Source organism: Sebastes fasciatus, unplaced genomic scaffold (assembly GCF_043250625.1).
Source record: "Sebastes fasciatus isolate fSebFas1 unplaced genomic scaffold, fSebFas1.pri Scaffold_335, whole genome shotgun sequence".
NCBI lineage: Eukaryota > Metazoa > Chordata > Actinopteri > Perciformes > Sebastidae > Sebastes > Sebastes fasciatus.
In genome coordinates this window covers 1632-17289 of record NW_027428195.1, presented here as the reverse complement: position 1 = coordinate 17289, position 15658 = coordinate 1632, and the positions used below count along the sequence as shown (strand labels likewise).

Genomic DNA, 15658 nt, shown 5'->3' with positions numbered 1-15658 from the left:
GAGGCAGTAATAGAGGTAATAGTAGAAGCAGCAGTAGAGGCAGTAGTAGAGGCAGTAATAGTGGTAGTAGTAGTGGTAGGAGTAGAGGCAGTAGTAGAGGCAGTAATAGAGGTAATAGTAGAAGCAGCAGTAGAGGCAGTAGTAGAGGCAGTAATAGTGGTAGTAGTAGTGGTAGGAGTAGAGGCAGTAGTAGAGGCAGTAATAGAGGTAATAGTAGTGGCAGTAGTAGACGCAGTAATAGTGCTAGTAGTAGTGGTAGTAGTAGTGGCAGTAGTAGTGGTAGTAGTAGAGGCAGTAGTAGTGGCAGTAGTAGTGGCAGTAGTAGAGGCAATAATAGAGGCAGTAGTAGAGGCAGTAGTAGTGGTAGTAGTAGTAGTGGTAGGAGTAGTGGCAGTAGTAGAGGCAGTAGTAGAGGCAGTAGTAGAGGCAGTAGTAGTGGCAGTAGTAGAGGCAGTAATAGAGGTAATAGTAGAAGCAGCAGTAGAGGCAGTAGTAGAGGCAGTAATAGTGGTAGTAGTAGTGGTAGGAGTAGAGGCAGTAGTAGAGGCAGTAATAGAGGTAATAGTAGAAGCAGCAGTAGAGGCAGTAGTAGAGGCAGTAATAGTGGTAGTAGTAGTGGTAGTAGTAGTGGTAGGAGTAGTGGCAGTAGTAGAGGCAGTAATAGTGGTAGTAGTAGTGGTAGTAGTAGTGGTAGTAGTAGTGGCAGTAGTAGAGGCAATAATAGAGGCAGTAGTAGAGGCAGTAGTAGTGGTAGTAGTAGTAGTGGTAGGAGTAGTGGCAGTAGTAGAGGCAGTAGTAGAGTCAGTAATAGTGGTAGTAGTAGTGGTAGGAGTAGAGGCAGTAGTAGAGGCAGTAATAGAGGTAATAGTAGTGGCAGTAGTAGACGCAGTAATAGTGCTAGTAGTAGTGGTAGTAGTAGTGGCAGTAGTAGTGGTAGTAGTAGAGGCAGTAGTAGTGGCAGTAGTAGTGGCAGTAGTAGAGGCAATAATAGAGGCAGTAGTAGAGGCAGTAGTAGTGGTAGTAGTAGTAGTGGTAGGAGTAGTGGCAGTAGTAGAGGCAGTAGTAGAGGCAGTAGTAGAGGCAGTAGTAGTGGCAGTAGTAGAGGCAGTAATAGAGGTAATAGTAGAAGCAGCAGTAGAGGCAGTAGTAGAGGCAGTAATAGTGGTAGTAGTAGTGGTAGGAGTAGAGGCAGTAGTAGAGGCAGTAATAGAGGTAATAGTAGAAGCAGCAGTAGAGGCAGTAGTAGAGGCAGTAATAGTGGTAGTAGTAGTGGTAGTAGTAGTGGTAGTAGTAGTGGCAGTAGTAGAGGCAATAATAGAGGCAGCAGTAGAGGCAGTAGTAGAGGCAGTAATAGTGGTAGTAGTAGTGGTAGGAGTAGAGGCAGTAGTAGAGGCAGTAATAGAGGTAATAGTAGAAGCAGCAGTAGAGGCAGTAGTAGAGGCAGTAATAGTGGTAGTAGTAGTGGTAGTAGTAGTGGTAGGAGTAGTGGCAGTAGTAGAGGCAGTAATAGTGGTAGTAGTAGTGGTAGTAGTAGTGGTAGTAGTAGTGGCAGTAGTAGAGGCAATAATAGAGGCAGTAGTAGAGGCAGTAGTAGTGGTAGTAGTAGTAGTGGTAGGAGTAGTGGCAGTAGTAGAGGCAGTAGTAGAGGCAGTAGTAGAGGCAGTAGTAGTGGCAGTAGTAGAGGCAGTAATAGAGGTAATAGTAGAAGCAGCAGTAGAGGCAGTAGTAGAGGCAGTAATAGTGGTAGTAGTAGTGGTAGGAGTAGAGGCAGTAGTAGAGGCAGTAATAGAGGTAATAGTAGAAGCAGCAGTAGAGGCAGTAGTAGAGGCAGTAATAGTGGTAGTAGTGGTAGGAGTAGAGGCAGTAGTAGAGGCAGTAATAGAGGTAATAGTAGTGGCAGTAGTAGACGCAGTAATAGTGCTAGTAGTAGTGGTAGTAGTAGTGGCAGTAGTAGTGGTAGTAGTAGAGGCAGTAGTAGTGGCAGTAGTAGTGGCAGGAGTAGAGGCAGTAGTAGAGGCAGTAATAGAGGTAATAGTAGTGGCAGTAGTAGACGCAGTAATAGTGGTAGTAGTAGTGGTAGTAGTAGTGGCAGTAGTAGAGGCAATAATAGAGGCAGTAGTAGAGGCAGTAGTAGTGGTAGGAGTAGTGGCAGTAGTAGAGGCAATAGTAGAGGCAATAATAGTGGTAGTAGTAGAGGCAGTAGTAGAGGCAGTAGTAGTGGTAGTAGTAGAGGCAGTAGTAGAGGCAGTAGTAGTGGCAGTAGTAGAGGCAGTAATAGAGGTAATAGTAGAAGCAGCAGTAGAGGCAGTAGTAGAGGCAGTAATAGTGGCAGTAGTAGTGGTAGTAGTAGTGGTAGGAGTAGAGGCAGTAGTAGAGGCAGTAATAGAGGTAATAGTAGTGGCAGTAGTAGACGCAGTAATAGTGCTAGTAGTAGTGGTAGTAGTAGTGGCAGTAGTAGTGGTAGTAGTAGAGGCAGTAGTAGTGGCAGTAGTAGTGGCAGGAGTAGAGGCAGTAGTAGAGGCAGTAATAGAGGTAATAGTAGTGGCAGTAGTAGACGCAGTAATAGTGGTAGTAGTAGTGGTAGTAGTAGTGGCAGTAGTAGAGGCAATAATAGAGGCAGTAGTAGAGGCAGTAGTAGTGGTAGGAGTAGTGGCAGTAGTAGAGGCAATAGTAGAGGCAATAATAGTGGTAGTAGTAGAGGCAGTAGTAGAGGCAGTAGTAGTGGTAGTAGTAGAGGCAGTAGTAGAGGCAGTAGTAGAGGCAGTAGTAGTGGCAGTAGTAGAGGCAGTAATAGAGGTAATAGTAGAAGCAGCAGTAGAGGCAGTAGTAGAGGCAGTAATAGTGGCAGTAGTAGTGGTAGTAGTAGTGGTAGGAGTAGAGGCAGTAGTAGAGGCAGTAATAGAGGTAATAGTAGTGGCAGTAGTAGACGCAGTAATAGTGCTAGTAGTAGTGGCAGTAGTAGTGGTAGTAGTAGTGGCAGTAGTAGTGGTAGTAGTAGTGGCAGTAGTAGGGACAATGAACCCCACATACCTCTACTGACCTGTCTGTCTACCTGTCTGTCTCTCCAGGTCATCGGTATGTTACCAGGGAAGGACGGTCAGTCTCCATATGTCACCTGTGGAGCCAAGGTCTGAACCTGTCTGTCTGTCTGTCTGTCTGTCTGAATCTGAACCTGTCTGTCTGTCTGTCTGTCTGTCTGTCTGAATCTGAATCTGTCTGTCTCTCTCTCTGTCTGTCTGTCTGAACCTGTCTGTCTGAATCTGTCTGTCTGAATCTGAATCTGTCTGTCTCTCTGTCTGTCTGTCTGAACCTGTCTGTCTGAATCTGTTTGTCCCTCCGTCATCAGAGATACAGAGTGGACAAAGATGAGTGGGTAAGAACAGTATAAAAATCAACTTAGAACCACAGAGTCCCAATGTAGAACCACAGAGTCACAACGTAGAACCACAGAGTCACTTCATAGAACCACAGAGTCACGACGTAGAACCACAGAGTCACGACGTAGAACCACAGAGTCATGACATAGAACCAGAGTCACAACGTAGAACCACAGAGTCACGACGTAGAACCACAGAGTCACGACGTAGAACCACAGAGTCACGTCATAGAACCACAGAGTCACGACGTAGAACCACAGAGTCACGACGTAGAACCAGAGTCACAACGTAGAACCACAGAGTCACGACGTAGAACCACAGAGTCACGACGTAGAACCAGAGTCACAACGTAGAACCACAGAGTCACGACGTAGAACCACCGAGTCACGACGTAGAACCACAGAGTCACGACGTAGAACCACAGAGTCACGACGTAGAACCACTGAGTCACAGCGTAGAACCACAGAGTCACGACGTAGAACCAGAGTCACAACGTAGAACCACAGAGTCACGACGTAGAACCACCGAGTCACGACGTAGAACCACAGAGTCACGACGTAGAACCAGAGTCACAACGTAGAACCACAGAGTCACGACGTAGAACCACTGAGTCACAGCGTAGAACCACAGAGTCACGACGTAGAACCACTGAGTCACAGCGTAGAACCACAGAGTCACGACGTAGAACCAGAGTCACAACGTAGAACCACAGAGTCACGACGTAGAACCACAGAGTCACGACGTAGAACCACAGAGTCACGACGTAGAACCACTGAGTCACAGCGTAGAACCACAGAGTCACGACGTAGAACCAGAGTCACAACGTAGAACCACAGAGTCACGACGTAGAACCACCGAGTCACGACGTAGAACCACTGAGTCACAGCGTAGAACCAGAGTCACAACGTAGAACCAGAGTCACAACGTAGAGCCACAGAGTCACAACGTAGAACCACTGAGTCAGAACTTTAGATCATGAACAGCAGCTGGTTCTAGTTCCTGTGTGAACGGAGGTATTGATCCGTGTGTGTGTGTGTGTGTGTGTGGTGTGTGTGTGTGTGTGTGTGTGCAGAGGGAGGACAGTGAGAAGATCGGACCTCTGGCGTATTATCCTCCTAACGGAACCTTGAACCTCATGTACTACCCGTACTACGGCAAGAAAGCTCAGGTAACACACTCAACACACACTTACTATATAAACTGGAAAAACAAAGTAGTAAACTTGTGTTTGGTGGATTATTTCTCTGTTGTATCAATGCTAATGGTGATGCTAATGCTAATGGTCATTGTATTCTACATGGTTGAAAGCCTGTTTATTTACCTTCACAATGATGTCACACTTGTAAGGATCATGTATTTGTGGGATGAGCAGCACAGCTGATTATGTGGGGAGCCCCGGTGCCGATGGTAAACAGTGTATTCTCATAAGACTACCAGGAAGCCTGCAATGACTGCCCTTCACCGTCAGGCCCGTTGGCGCTGGTGTCTCCAACACAGACAATGGAACCTGAACATGTGGGGGAATGTCATGTTCAGTGATGAGTTCAGGTTCTGTCTGTTAAAGTTGGATGGCAGGTCAAAGTATGGAGACGACGTGGAGAACGCTATGCTGATTGTTGAACCGATGGAGTAACAGCTTTTGGTGGGGGCAGTGTCATGGTGTGGGGGGGGGGGGGCATCTCCCTCACTGGCAAAACAAGGCTTGTCATCATTGAAGGCCATCTCAATGCAGGGAGATATCAGGATGAGATTCTGCAGCCAGTGGTGATCCCATATCTCCACAATCTGGGACCTAACTTCATCCTCCAAGAAACAACGCCCCCCCCCAGAGCCAGGGTTATCACAGACTACCTCCACAATGTGGGAGGAGAGAGAATGGAACGGCCTCCAAGAGTCCAGACCTCAACCCAACTCAACATGTGGGATCAGCTTGGGCGTGCTGAACGTGTTAGAGTGACCAACACAACCACGCTGGCTGACCTGCAACCAATCCTGGTTGAGGAATGGAACGCCATCCCACAGCAACGTGTGACCAGGTTGGTGACCAGCATGAGGAGGAGGTGCCAGGCTGTTGTGGCTGCGTATGGATCTTCCACCTCTACTGAGGCTCCTGACGGTGGATTCAATCAATCAATATGTCTTGATTGTTCCTTGTTACTGATAGAGAGTTCAATCATCCACCAAACAACTCACAACAAGAGTCAACACCAACAGGAGAATACACTGTTTACCATCGGCACCGGGGCTCCACACATCATCAGCTGTGCTGCTCATCCCACAAATACATGATCCTTACAAGAGTGACATCATTGTGAAGGTAAATAAACAGGCTTTCAACCATGTAGAATACAATGACCATTAGCATTAGCATCACCATTAGCATTAGCATCACCATTAGCATTAGCATCACCATTAGCATTGATACAACAGAGAAATAATCCACTGAACACAAGTTTAAAGGGACTATTTGTAACTTTCAGAAATGCTTCTTAACAGCGACACCTGTGTCCGTGAAATCAACGAAAGTCAGCGTCGGGCTCGCGCTTGTGCTCGCTCTCAATATACCTGAAGGAGCATCACTCAACACAGTGAGGAGACACACGTCAGCTAAAAGCACAACATCACTCTATATTCCAGCTGCTTGGCAGTAATGTTATCTGACCAGACCAAGGTCTCTCCATGAACATGATTTACATCTGATCCTAGTGTTGGCTTCTCCTGCCAGCAGCGGGGCTCTGCAGCGAGTCTCCCTGCTCTCTCCTCCCGCAGCCGGAGACACCGGCACCCGGTCGGTAACGAGAGGGTAACGTTACTAGCTGAGGAGCCCCGTCACTTCACCAGACACGGGAAACCTCTGTTGGTCTGGAGGAGCTGCAGCAGTCCACTGATCATTCACTAGAGACTCTCAGAGCTACACTAACTCTCCTCAGTGAGGAGTGAGCAGCGTGCACGTCTAGAGGCGGAGCGAGCTGAGAACGCGCGCTCTCTGAGCGAAGGCAGGCAGGCAGAGTTGGAGAGGCAGCGGCCACACGCGAACGCGCATGTGTGACGACCCGCTACATTTATGCGCGTACAAGTTATAAATAGTCCCTTTAACATGAACTCCTCATGTCCATGATCTACTTTGTTTTTCCAGTTTATATCCACTCAGTGTGTGATGTGTTCAATGTCTCCCCATCATGTTACTCAGTGTGTGGTGCGTTCAATGTCTCACCATCATGTTACTCAGTGTGTGGTGCGTTCAATGTCTCACCATCATGTTACTCAGTGTGTGGTGCGTTCAATGTCTCACCATCATGTTACTCAGTGTGTGGTGCGTTCAATGTCTCACCATCATGTTACTCAGTGTGTGATGCGTTCAATGTCTCACCATCATGTTACTCAGTGTGTGATGCGTTCAATGTCTCACCATCATGTTACTCAGTGTGTGATGCGTTCAATGTCTCACCATCATGTTACTGAGTGTGTGATGTGTTCAATGTCTCACCATCATGTTACTCAGTGTGTGGTGCGTTCAATGTCTCACCATCATGTTACTCAGTGTGTGGTGCGTTCAATGTCTCACCATCATGTTACTCAGTGTGTGGTGCGTTCAATGTCTCACCATCATGTTACTCAGTGTGTGGTGCGTTCAATGTCTCACCATCATGTTACTCAGTGTGTGGTGTGTTCAATGTCTCACCATCATGTTACTCAGTGTGTGATGCGTTCAATGTCTCACCATCATGTTACTCAGTGTGTGGTGCGTTCAATGTCTCACCATCATGTTACTCAGTGTGTGGTGCGTTCAATGTCTCACCATCATGTTACTCAGTGTGTGGTGTGTTCAATGTCTCACCATCATGTTACTCAGTGTGTGATGCGTTCAATGTCTCACCATCATGTTACTCAGTGTGTGATGCGTTCAATGTCTCACCATCATGTTACTCAGTGTGTGATGCGTTCAATGTCTCCCCATCATGTTACTCAGTGTGTGGTGTGTTCAATGTCTCACCATCATGTTACTCAGTGTGTGGTATGTTCAATGTCTCACCATCATGTTACTCAGTGTGTGATGCGTTCAATGTCTCACCATCATGTTACTCAGTGTGTGGTGCGTTCAATGTCTCACCATCATGTTACTCAGTGTGTGGTGCGTTCAATGTCTCACCATCATGTTACTCAGTGTGTGGTGCGTTCAATGTCTCACCATCATGTTACTCAGTGTGTGATGCGTTCAATGTCTCACCATCATGTTACTCAGTGTGTGATGCGTTCAATGTCTCACCATCATGTTACTCAGTGTGTGGTGCGTTCAATGTCTCACCATCATGTTACTCAGTGTGTGATGCGTTCAATGTCTCACCATCATGTTACTCAGTGTGTGGTGCGTTCAATGTCTCACCATCATGTTACTCAGTGTGTGATGCGTTCAATGTCTCACCATCATGTTACTCAGTGTGTGATGCGTTCAATGTCTCACCATCATGTTACGGAGTGTGTGATGCGTTCAATGTCTCACCATCATGTTACTGAGTGTGTGATGCGTTCAATGTCTCCCCATCATGTTACTCAGTGTGTGATGCGTTCAATGTCTCACCATCATGTTACTGAGTGTGTGATGTGTGATGTGTCTCACCATCATGTTACTCAGTGTGTGGTGTGTTCAATGTCTCCCCATCATGTTACTGAGTGTGTGATGCGTTCAATGTCTCACCATCATGTTACTCAGTGTGTGGTGTGTTCAATGTCTCCCCATCATGTTACTGAGTGTGTGATGCGTTCAATGTCTCACCATCATGTTACTCAGTGTGTGGTGCGTTCAATGTCTCCCCATCATGTAACTCAGTGTGTGATGCGTTCAATGTCTCACCATCATGTTACTGAGTGTGTGGTGCGTTCAATGTCTCACCATCATGTTACTGAGTGTGTGATGCGTTCAATGTCTCCCCATCATGTTACTGAGTGTGTGATGCGTTCAATGTCTCCCCATCATGTTACTCAGTGTGTGATGCGTTCAATGTCTCCCCATCATGTTACTCAGTGTGTGGTGTGTTCAATGTCTCACCATCATGTTACTCAGTGTGTGGTGTGTTCAATGTCTCACCATCATGTTACTCAGTGTGTGATGCGTTCAATGTCTCACCATCATGTTACTGAGTGTGTGATGCGTTCAATGTCTCACCATCATGTTACTGAGTGTGTGATGCGTTCAATGTCTCCCCATCATGTTACTCAGTGTGTGGTGCGTTCAATGTCTCCCCATCATGTTACTCAGTGTGTGGTGTGTTCAATGTCTCACCATCATGTTACTCAGTGTGATGCGTTCAATGTCTCACCATCATGTTACTCAGTGTGTATGATGCGTTCAATGTCTCCCCATCATGTTACTCAGTGTGTGGTGTGTTCAATGTCTCACCATCATGTTACTCAGTGTGTGGTGTGTTCAATGTCTCACCATCATGTTACTCAGTGTGATGCGTTCAATGTCTCACCATCATGTTACTCAGTGTGTGGTGCGTTCAATGTCTCCCCATCATGTTACTCAGTGTGTGATGCGTTCAATGTCTTACTATCATGTTACTCAGTGTGTGGTGCGTTCAATGTCTCCCCATCATGTTACTCAGTGTGTGATGCGTTCAATGTCTCCCCATCATGTTACTCAGTGTGTGATGCGTTCAATGTCTTACTATCATGTTACTGAGTGTGTGGTGTGTTCAATGTCTCACCATCATGTTACTCAGTGTGTGATGCGTTCAATGTCTTACTATCATGTTACTGAGTGTGTGGTGTGTTCAATGTCTCACCATCATGTTACTGAGTGTGTGATGCGTTCAATGTCTCCCCATCATGTTACTCAGTGTGTGATGCGTTCAATGTCTTACTATCATGTTACTGAGTGTGTGATGCGTTCAATGTCTCCCCATCATGTTACTCAGTGTGTGATGCGTTCAATGTCTTACTATCATGTTACTGAGTGTGTGGTGTGTTCAATGTCTCACCATCATGTTACTCAGTGTGTGATGCGTTCAATGTCTTACTATCATGTTACTGAGTGTGTGATGCGTTCAATGTCTCCCCATCATGTTACTCAGTGTGTGATGCGTTCAATGTCTCCCCATCATGTTACTCAGTGTGTGATGCGTTCAATGTCTCCCCATCATGTTACTCAGTGTGTGATGCGTTCAATGTCTTACTATCATGTTACTGAGTGTGTGGTGTGTTCAATGTCTCACCATCATGTTACTGAGTGTGTGATGCGTTCAATGTCTCCCCATCATGTTACTCAGTGTGTGATGCGTTCAATGTCTTACTATCATGTTACTCAGTGTGTGATGCGTTCAATGTCTCCCCATCATGTTACTCAGTGTGTGATGCGTTCAATGTCTCACCATCATGTTACTGAGTGTGTGATGCGTTCAATGTCTCCCCATCATGTTACTCAGTGTGTGATGCGTTCAATGTCTTACTATCATGTTACTGAGTGTGTGGTGTGTTCAATGTCTCACCATCATGTTACTGAGTGTGTGATGCGTTCAATGTCTTACTATCATGTTACTGAGTGTGTGATGCGTTCAATGTCTTACTATCATGTTACTGAGTGTGTGATGCGTTCAATGTCTTACTATCATGTTACTGAGTGTGTGGTGTGTTCAATGTCTCACCATCATGTTACTGAGTGTGTGATGCGTTCAATGTCTTACTATCATGTTACTGAGTGTGTGGTGTGTTCAATGTCTCCCCATCATGTTACTCAGTGTGTGATGCGTTCAATGTCTTACTATCATGTTACTGAGTGTGTGGTGTGTTCAATGTCTCCCCATCATGTTACTCAGTGTGTGATGCGTTCAATGTCTTACTATCATGTTACTGAGTGTGTGATGCGTTCAATGTCTTACTATCACGTTACTCAGTGTGTGATGCGTTCAATGTCTTACTATCATGTTACTCAGTGTGTGATGCGTTCAATGTCTTACTATCACGTTACTCAGTGTGTGATGCGTTCAATGTCTTACTATCATGTTACTCAGTGTGTGATGCGTTCAATGTCTTACTATCATGTTACTCAGTGTGTGATGCGTTCAATGTCTTACTATCATGTTACTCAGTGTGTGATGCGTTCAATGTCTTACTATCATGTTACTGAGTGTGTGATGCGTTCAATGTCTTACTATCATGTTACTGAGTGTGTGATGCGTTCAATGTCTCCCCATCATGTTACTCAGTGTGTGATGCGTTCAATGTCTTACTATCATGTTACTGAGTGTGTGATGCGTTCAATGTCTTACTATCACGTTACTCAGTGTGTGATGCGTTCAATGTCTTACTATCACGTTACTCAGTGTGTGATGCGTTCAATGTCTTACTATCACGTTACTCAGTGTGTGATGCGTTCAATGTCTTACTATCACGTTACTCAGTGTGTGATGCGTTCAATGTCTTACTATCATGTTACTCAGTGTGTGATGCGTTCAATGTCTTACTATCATGTTACTCAGTGTGTGATGCGTTCAATGTCTCCCCATCATGTTACTCAGTGTGTGATGCGTTCAATGTCTTACTATCATGTTACTCAGTGTGTGATGCGTTCAATGTCTTACTATCATGTTACTCAGTGTGTGGTGTGTTCAATGTCTCACCATCATGTTACTCAGTGTGTGATGCGTTCAATGTCTTACTATCATGTTACTGAGTGTGTGGTGTGTTCAATGTCTCACCATCATGTTACTCAGTGTGTGATGCGTTCAATGTCTTACTATCATGTTATTCAGTGTGTGATGCGTTCAATGTCTTACTATCATGTTACTGAGTGTGTGATGCGTTCAATGTCTCACCATCATGTTACTGAGTGTGTGATGCGTTCAATGTCTCCCCATCATGTTACTCAGTGTGTGATGCGTTCAATGTCTTACTATCATGTTACTGAGTGTGTGATGCGTTCAATGTCTTACTATCACGTTACTCAGTGTGTGATGCGTTCAATGTCTTACTATCACGTTACTCAGTGTGTGATGCGTTCAATGTCTTACTATCACGTTACTCAGTGTGTGATGCGTTCAATGTCTTACTATCACGTTACTCAGTGTGTGATGCGTTCAATGTCTTACTATCATGTTACTCAGTGTGTGATGCGTTCAATGTCTTACTATCATGTTACTCAGTGTGTGATGCGTTCAATGTCTCCCCATCATGTTACTCAGTGTGTGATGCGTTCAATGTCTTACTATCATGTTACTCAGTGTGTGATGCGTTCAATGTCTCCCCATCATGTTACTCAGTGTGTGATGCGTTCAATGTCTTACTATCATGTTACTCAGTGTGTGATGCGTTCAATGTCTTACTATCATGTTACTGAGTGTGTGATGCGTTCAATGTCTCAGGTGAACTACACTCAGCCGCTGGTGGCCGTGAAGTTCCTGAACGCCTCTCTGAACACAGACATCAACGTGGAGTGTAGAATCAACTCCAACACGCTCGCCGTCGGCAGCGAGCGAGACAAGTTCGCCGGACGGGTTTCCTTCAAACTACGAATCAACGACAAATAGACACACCTGCACACCACACACACACATCTACACACATCTACACACACCACACGTTAAAGCTGCACTAATCCAGATGTTGTAAATGAAGTGACACAATCTGCCCGTTAGAGCCTCATGATGCGTTCACTGACCGTCTGTTTTTAAGCCCCTTTAGTCCCCAGTAGTCGTTCTGTCTCGTATCTTCTGACCTTCGACAGCTCGGTGCAGCTTTAACTCCCTGAAACCGACCAATCAGCACGCACACACTCTGTGATGTCACTGACGGGCTGGACGGCTCCGTCACGTATCCATCTGCATGAAGACAGCTGATGCGTTCACTGACCCGCTCCTCAATCAGTCATGTGTTTAGTTACTTATTATCACGTGTTTATTAATTATTATTTATTATTTATTATTTATTAATTATTATCTCTTTATTGTCTATTTATGATCTATTATTATTTATTATTATTTATTTATGATCTATTATTATTTATTATTATTTATTTATGATCTATTATTATTTATTATTATTTATTTATGATCTATTATTATTTATTATTATTTATTTATTGATGACACCATTTAGTTTTTTATCATCACAGACTTTAACAGGTTCTTACATCTGGTTTCATCAGTCAGTTCAGAAACCAGCTTCAAACCAGTTTAACTCAGAAAGACGACTGAAACGCCACAAACCAGTTCAGGAACTAAATCCCAAACCCCGATAGGAACCAGCCCAGAATGAGGAACCTGTTCATGAATCTCTTCTAAACCAGTTCAGATGACAAAGCAGATCAGGAACCAGAACAGGAACTAGTTCATGAATCTCTTCAAAACCAGTTCAGAAATCAGATCAGGAACCAGTTTTGAAATCAGAACAGGAACCAGTTCAGATATCAGATGACAAAGCAGCTCAGAAACCAGATCAGAAACCAGATCAGGAATCAGCTCAGGAACCACAACAAAAACAAATCCAGAAACCAGTTCAGAAACCAGATCAGGAAGCAGCTCAGGAACCAGTTCAGAAATCAGATGACAAGGCAGATCAGGAACCAGAATAGGAACCGGTCTAGACACCAGAACAGAAACCAGTCCAGAAAAAGGAGCCAGTTCAGAAATCAGATGAGAAAGCAGATAAGGAACCAGAATAGGAACCAGTCCAGGAACCAGAATAGGAACCAGTCCAGGAACCAGAATAGGATCCAGGTCAGGGACCAGTTCAGAAACCATATCATTAGTAGGTCAGAATCAGGACCAGTTTGTAAACCAGAACAGGAACCAGTTCAGGAACTGGTCCGTCTCTCGGTCGTCTCCACGTCCAATCAGATGCTAGCTTCAGTAACCATGGCAACAGTCCTGAGTTAGATGTGTCTCGTTAGTTAGTTAGAGGGTTAATTAGTTAACGAGTTAGGACGTCGTTACGTGTTTTTATTTACGTGTTTGTTTTTGTTTACTATCGTCACTACGGGGCTGAGCATGACAACCGTTACCATGACAACCAGACACACCTGTCAATCACTCTATCGTGCCACGTGGAAACGCCCCTCCCACCTGTACTGCTCTCCACCAATCGTCTTCCTTCAAAGAGCGACCAGCCAATCAGATGGTCCTGCTGTATGATGTCATATGATACTCGTCTGTGATTGGTTGATTTCTCCTGCCTGAACATTTCCCTGTTTCCCCCGTGAAAATAAAACTACAAAGAAAACTACAAAAAACTACCTGTCTGTGTACTTAATGTACTAAATACTACAACCTGGAGTACTCCAGGTTAGAATACTACAACCTGTAGTACTCTAGGTTTAAATACTACAACCTGGAGTACTCCAGGTCTGAATACTACAACCTGTAGTACTCCAGGTTAGAATACTACAACCTGTAGTACTCTAGGTTTAAATACTACAACCTGTAGTACTCCAGGTTAGAATACTACAACCTGTAGTACTCTAGGTTAGAATACTACAACCTGTAGTACTCTAGGTTTAAATACTACAACCTGTAGTACTCCAGGTTAGAATACTACAACCTGTAGTACTCTAGGTTTAAATACTACAACCTGTAGTACTCCAGGTTAGAATACTACAACCTGTAGTACTCCAGGTTAGAATACTACAACCTGTAGTACTCTAGGTTTAAATACTACAACCTGTAGTACTCCAGGTTAGAATACTACAACCTGTAGTACTCTAGGTTAGAATACTACAACCTGTAGTACTCCAGGTTAGAATACTACAACCTGTAGTACTCTAGGTTAGAATACTACAACCTGTAGTACTCTAGGTTAGAATACTACAACCTGTAGTACTCCAGGTTTAAATACTACAACCTGTAGTACTCTAGGTTAGAATACTACAACCTGTAGTACTCTAGGTTAGAATACTACAACCTGTAGTACTCCAGGTTAGAATACTACAACCTGTAGTACTCTAGGTTTAAATACTACAACCTGTAGTACTCCAGGTTAGAATACTACAACCTGTAGTACTCCAGGTTAGAATACTACAACCTGTAGTACTCCAGGTTAGAATACTACAACCTGTAGTACTCCAGGTTAGAATACTACAACCTGTAGTACTCCAGGTTTAAATACTACAACCTGTAGTACTCTAGGTTTAAATACTACAACCTGTAGTACTCTAGGTTAGAATACTACAACCTGTAGTACTCCAGGTTTAAATACTATAACCTGTAGTACTCTAGGTTAGAATACTACAACCTGTAGTACTCCAGGTTAGAATACTACAACCTGTAGTACTCTAGGTTAGAATACTACAACCTGTAGTACTCCAGGTTAGAATACTACAACCTGTAGTACTCCAGGTTAGAATACTACAACCTGTAGTACTCCAGGTTTAAATACTATAACCTGTAGTACTCTAGGTTAGAATACTACAACCTGTAGTACTCCAGGTTAGAATACTACAACCTGTAGTACTCTAGGTTAGAATACTACAACCTGTAGTACTCCAGGTTAAAATACTACAACCTGTAGTACTCTAGGTTAGAATACTACAACCTGTAGTACTCCAGGTTTAAATACTACAACCTGTAGTACTCCAGGTTTAAATACTACAACCTGTAGTACTCCAGGTTTAAATACTACAACCTGTAGTACTCCAGGTTAGAATACTACAACCTGTAGTACTCTAGGTTTAAATACTACAACCTGTAGTACTCCAGGTTTAAATACTACAACCTGTAGTACTCTAGGTTAGAATACTACAACCTGTAGTACTCTAGGTTTAAATACTACAACCTGTAGTACTCCAGGTTTAAATACTACAACCTGTAGTACTCTAGGTTAGAATACTACAACCTGTAGTACTCCAGGTTAGAATACTACAACCTGTAGTACTCTAGGTTTAAATACTACAACCTGTAGTACTCCAGGTTAGAATACTACAACCTGTAGTACTCCAGGTTTCAATACTACAACCTGTAGTACTCCAGGTTAGAATACTACAACCTGTAGTACTCCAGGTTAGAATACTACAACCTGTAGTACTCTAGGTTTAAATACTACAACCTGTAGTACTCCAGGTTAGAATACTACAACCTGGAGTACTCCAGGTTTAAATACTACAACCTGTAGTACTCCAGGTTAGAATACTACAACCTGTAGTACTCTAGGTTAGAATACTACAACCTGTAGTACTCCAGGTTAGAATACTACAACCTGTAGTACTCCAGGTTTAAATACTACAACCTGTAGTACTCCAGGTTAGAATACTACAACCTGTAGTACTCTAGGTTAGAATACTACAACCTGTAGTA

General features: G+C 44.0%; 1 protein-coding gene and 1 long non-coding RNA gene across 2 annotated transcripts; both read left to right on the top strand.

Moving 5' to 3' along the window:
* The first annotated feature begins 3012 nt into the window (after positions 1-3012).
* On the top strand, positions 3013-12315 carry atp1b2a (ATPase Na+/K+ transporting subunit beta 2a). Its single transcript, XM_074628432.1, has 4 exons — positions 3013-3128; positions 3347-3373; positions 4450-4545; positions 11738-12315. The coding sequence occupies exons 1-4, from the start codon at positions 3078-3080 to the stop codon at positions 11900-11902; spliced, it is 339 nt and encodes a 112-aa protein (XP_074484533.1). The 5' UTR covers positions 3013-3077; the 3' UTR covers positions 11903-12315.
* Positions 12316-12376: 61 nt separating this feature from the next.
* Positions 12377-13095, top strand: LOC141763732 (uncharacterized). Its single transcript, XR_012593135.1, has 2 exons — positions 12377-12771; positions 12881-13095. It is a non-coding gene; the product is annotated as an uncharacterized LOC141763732 (long non-coding RNA).
* The last annotated feature ends 2563 nt before the right edge of the window (positions 13096-15658 follow it).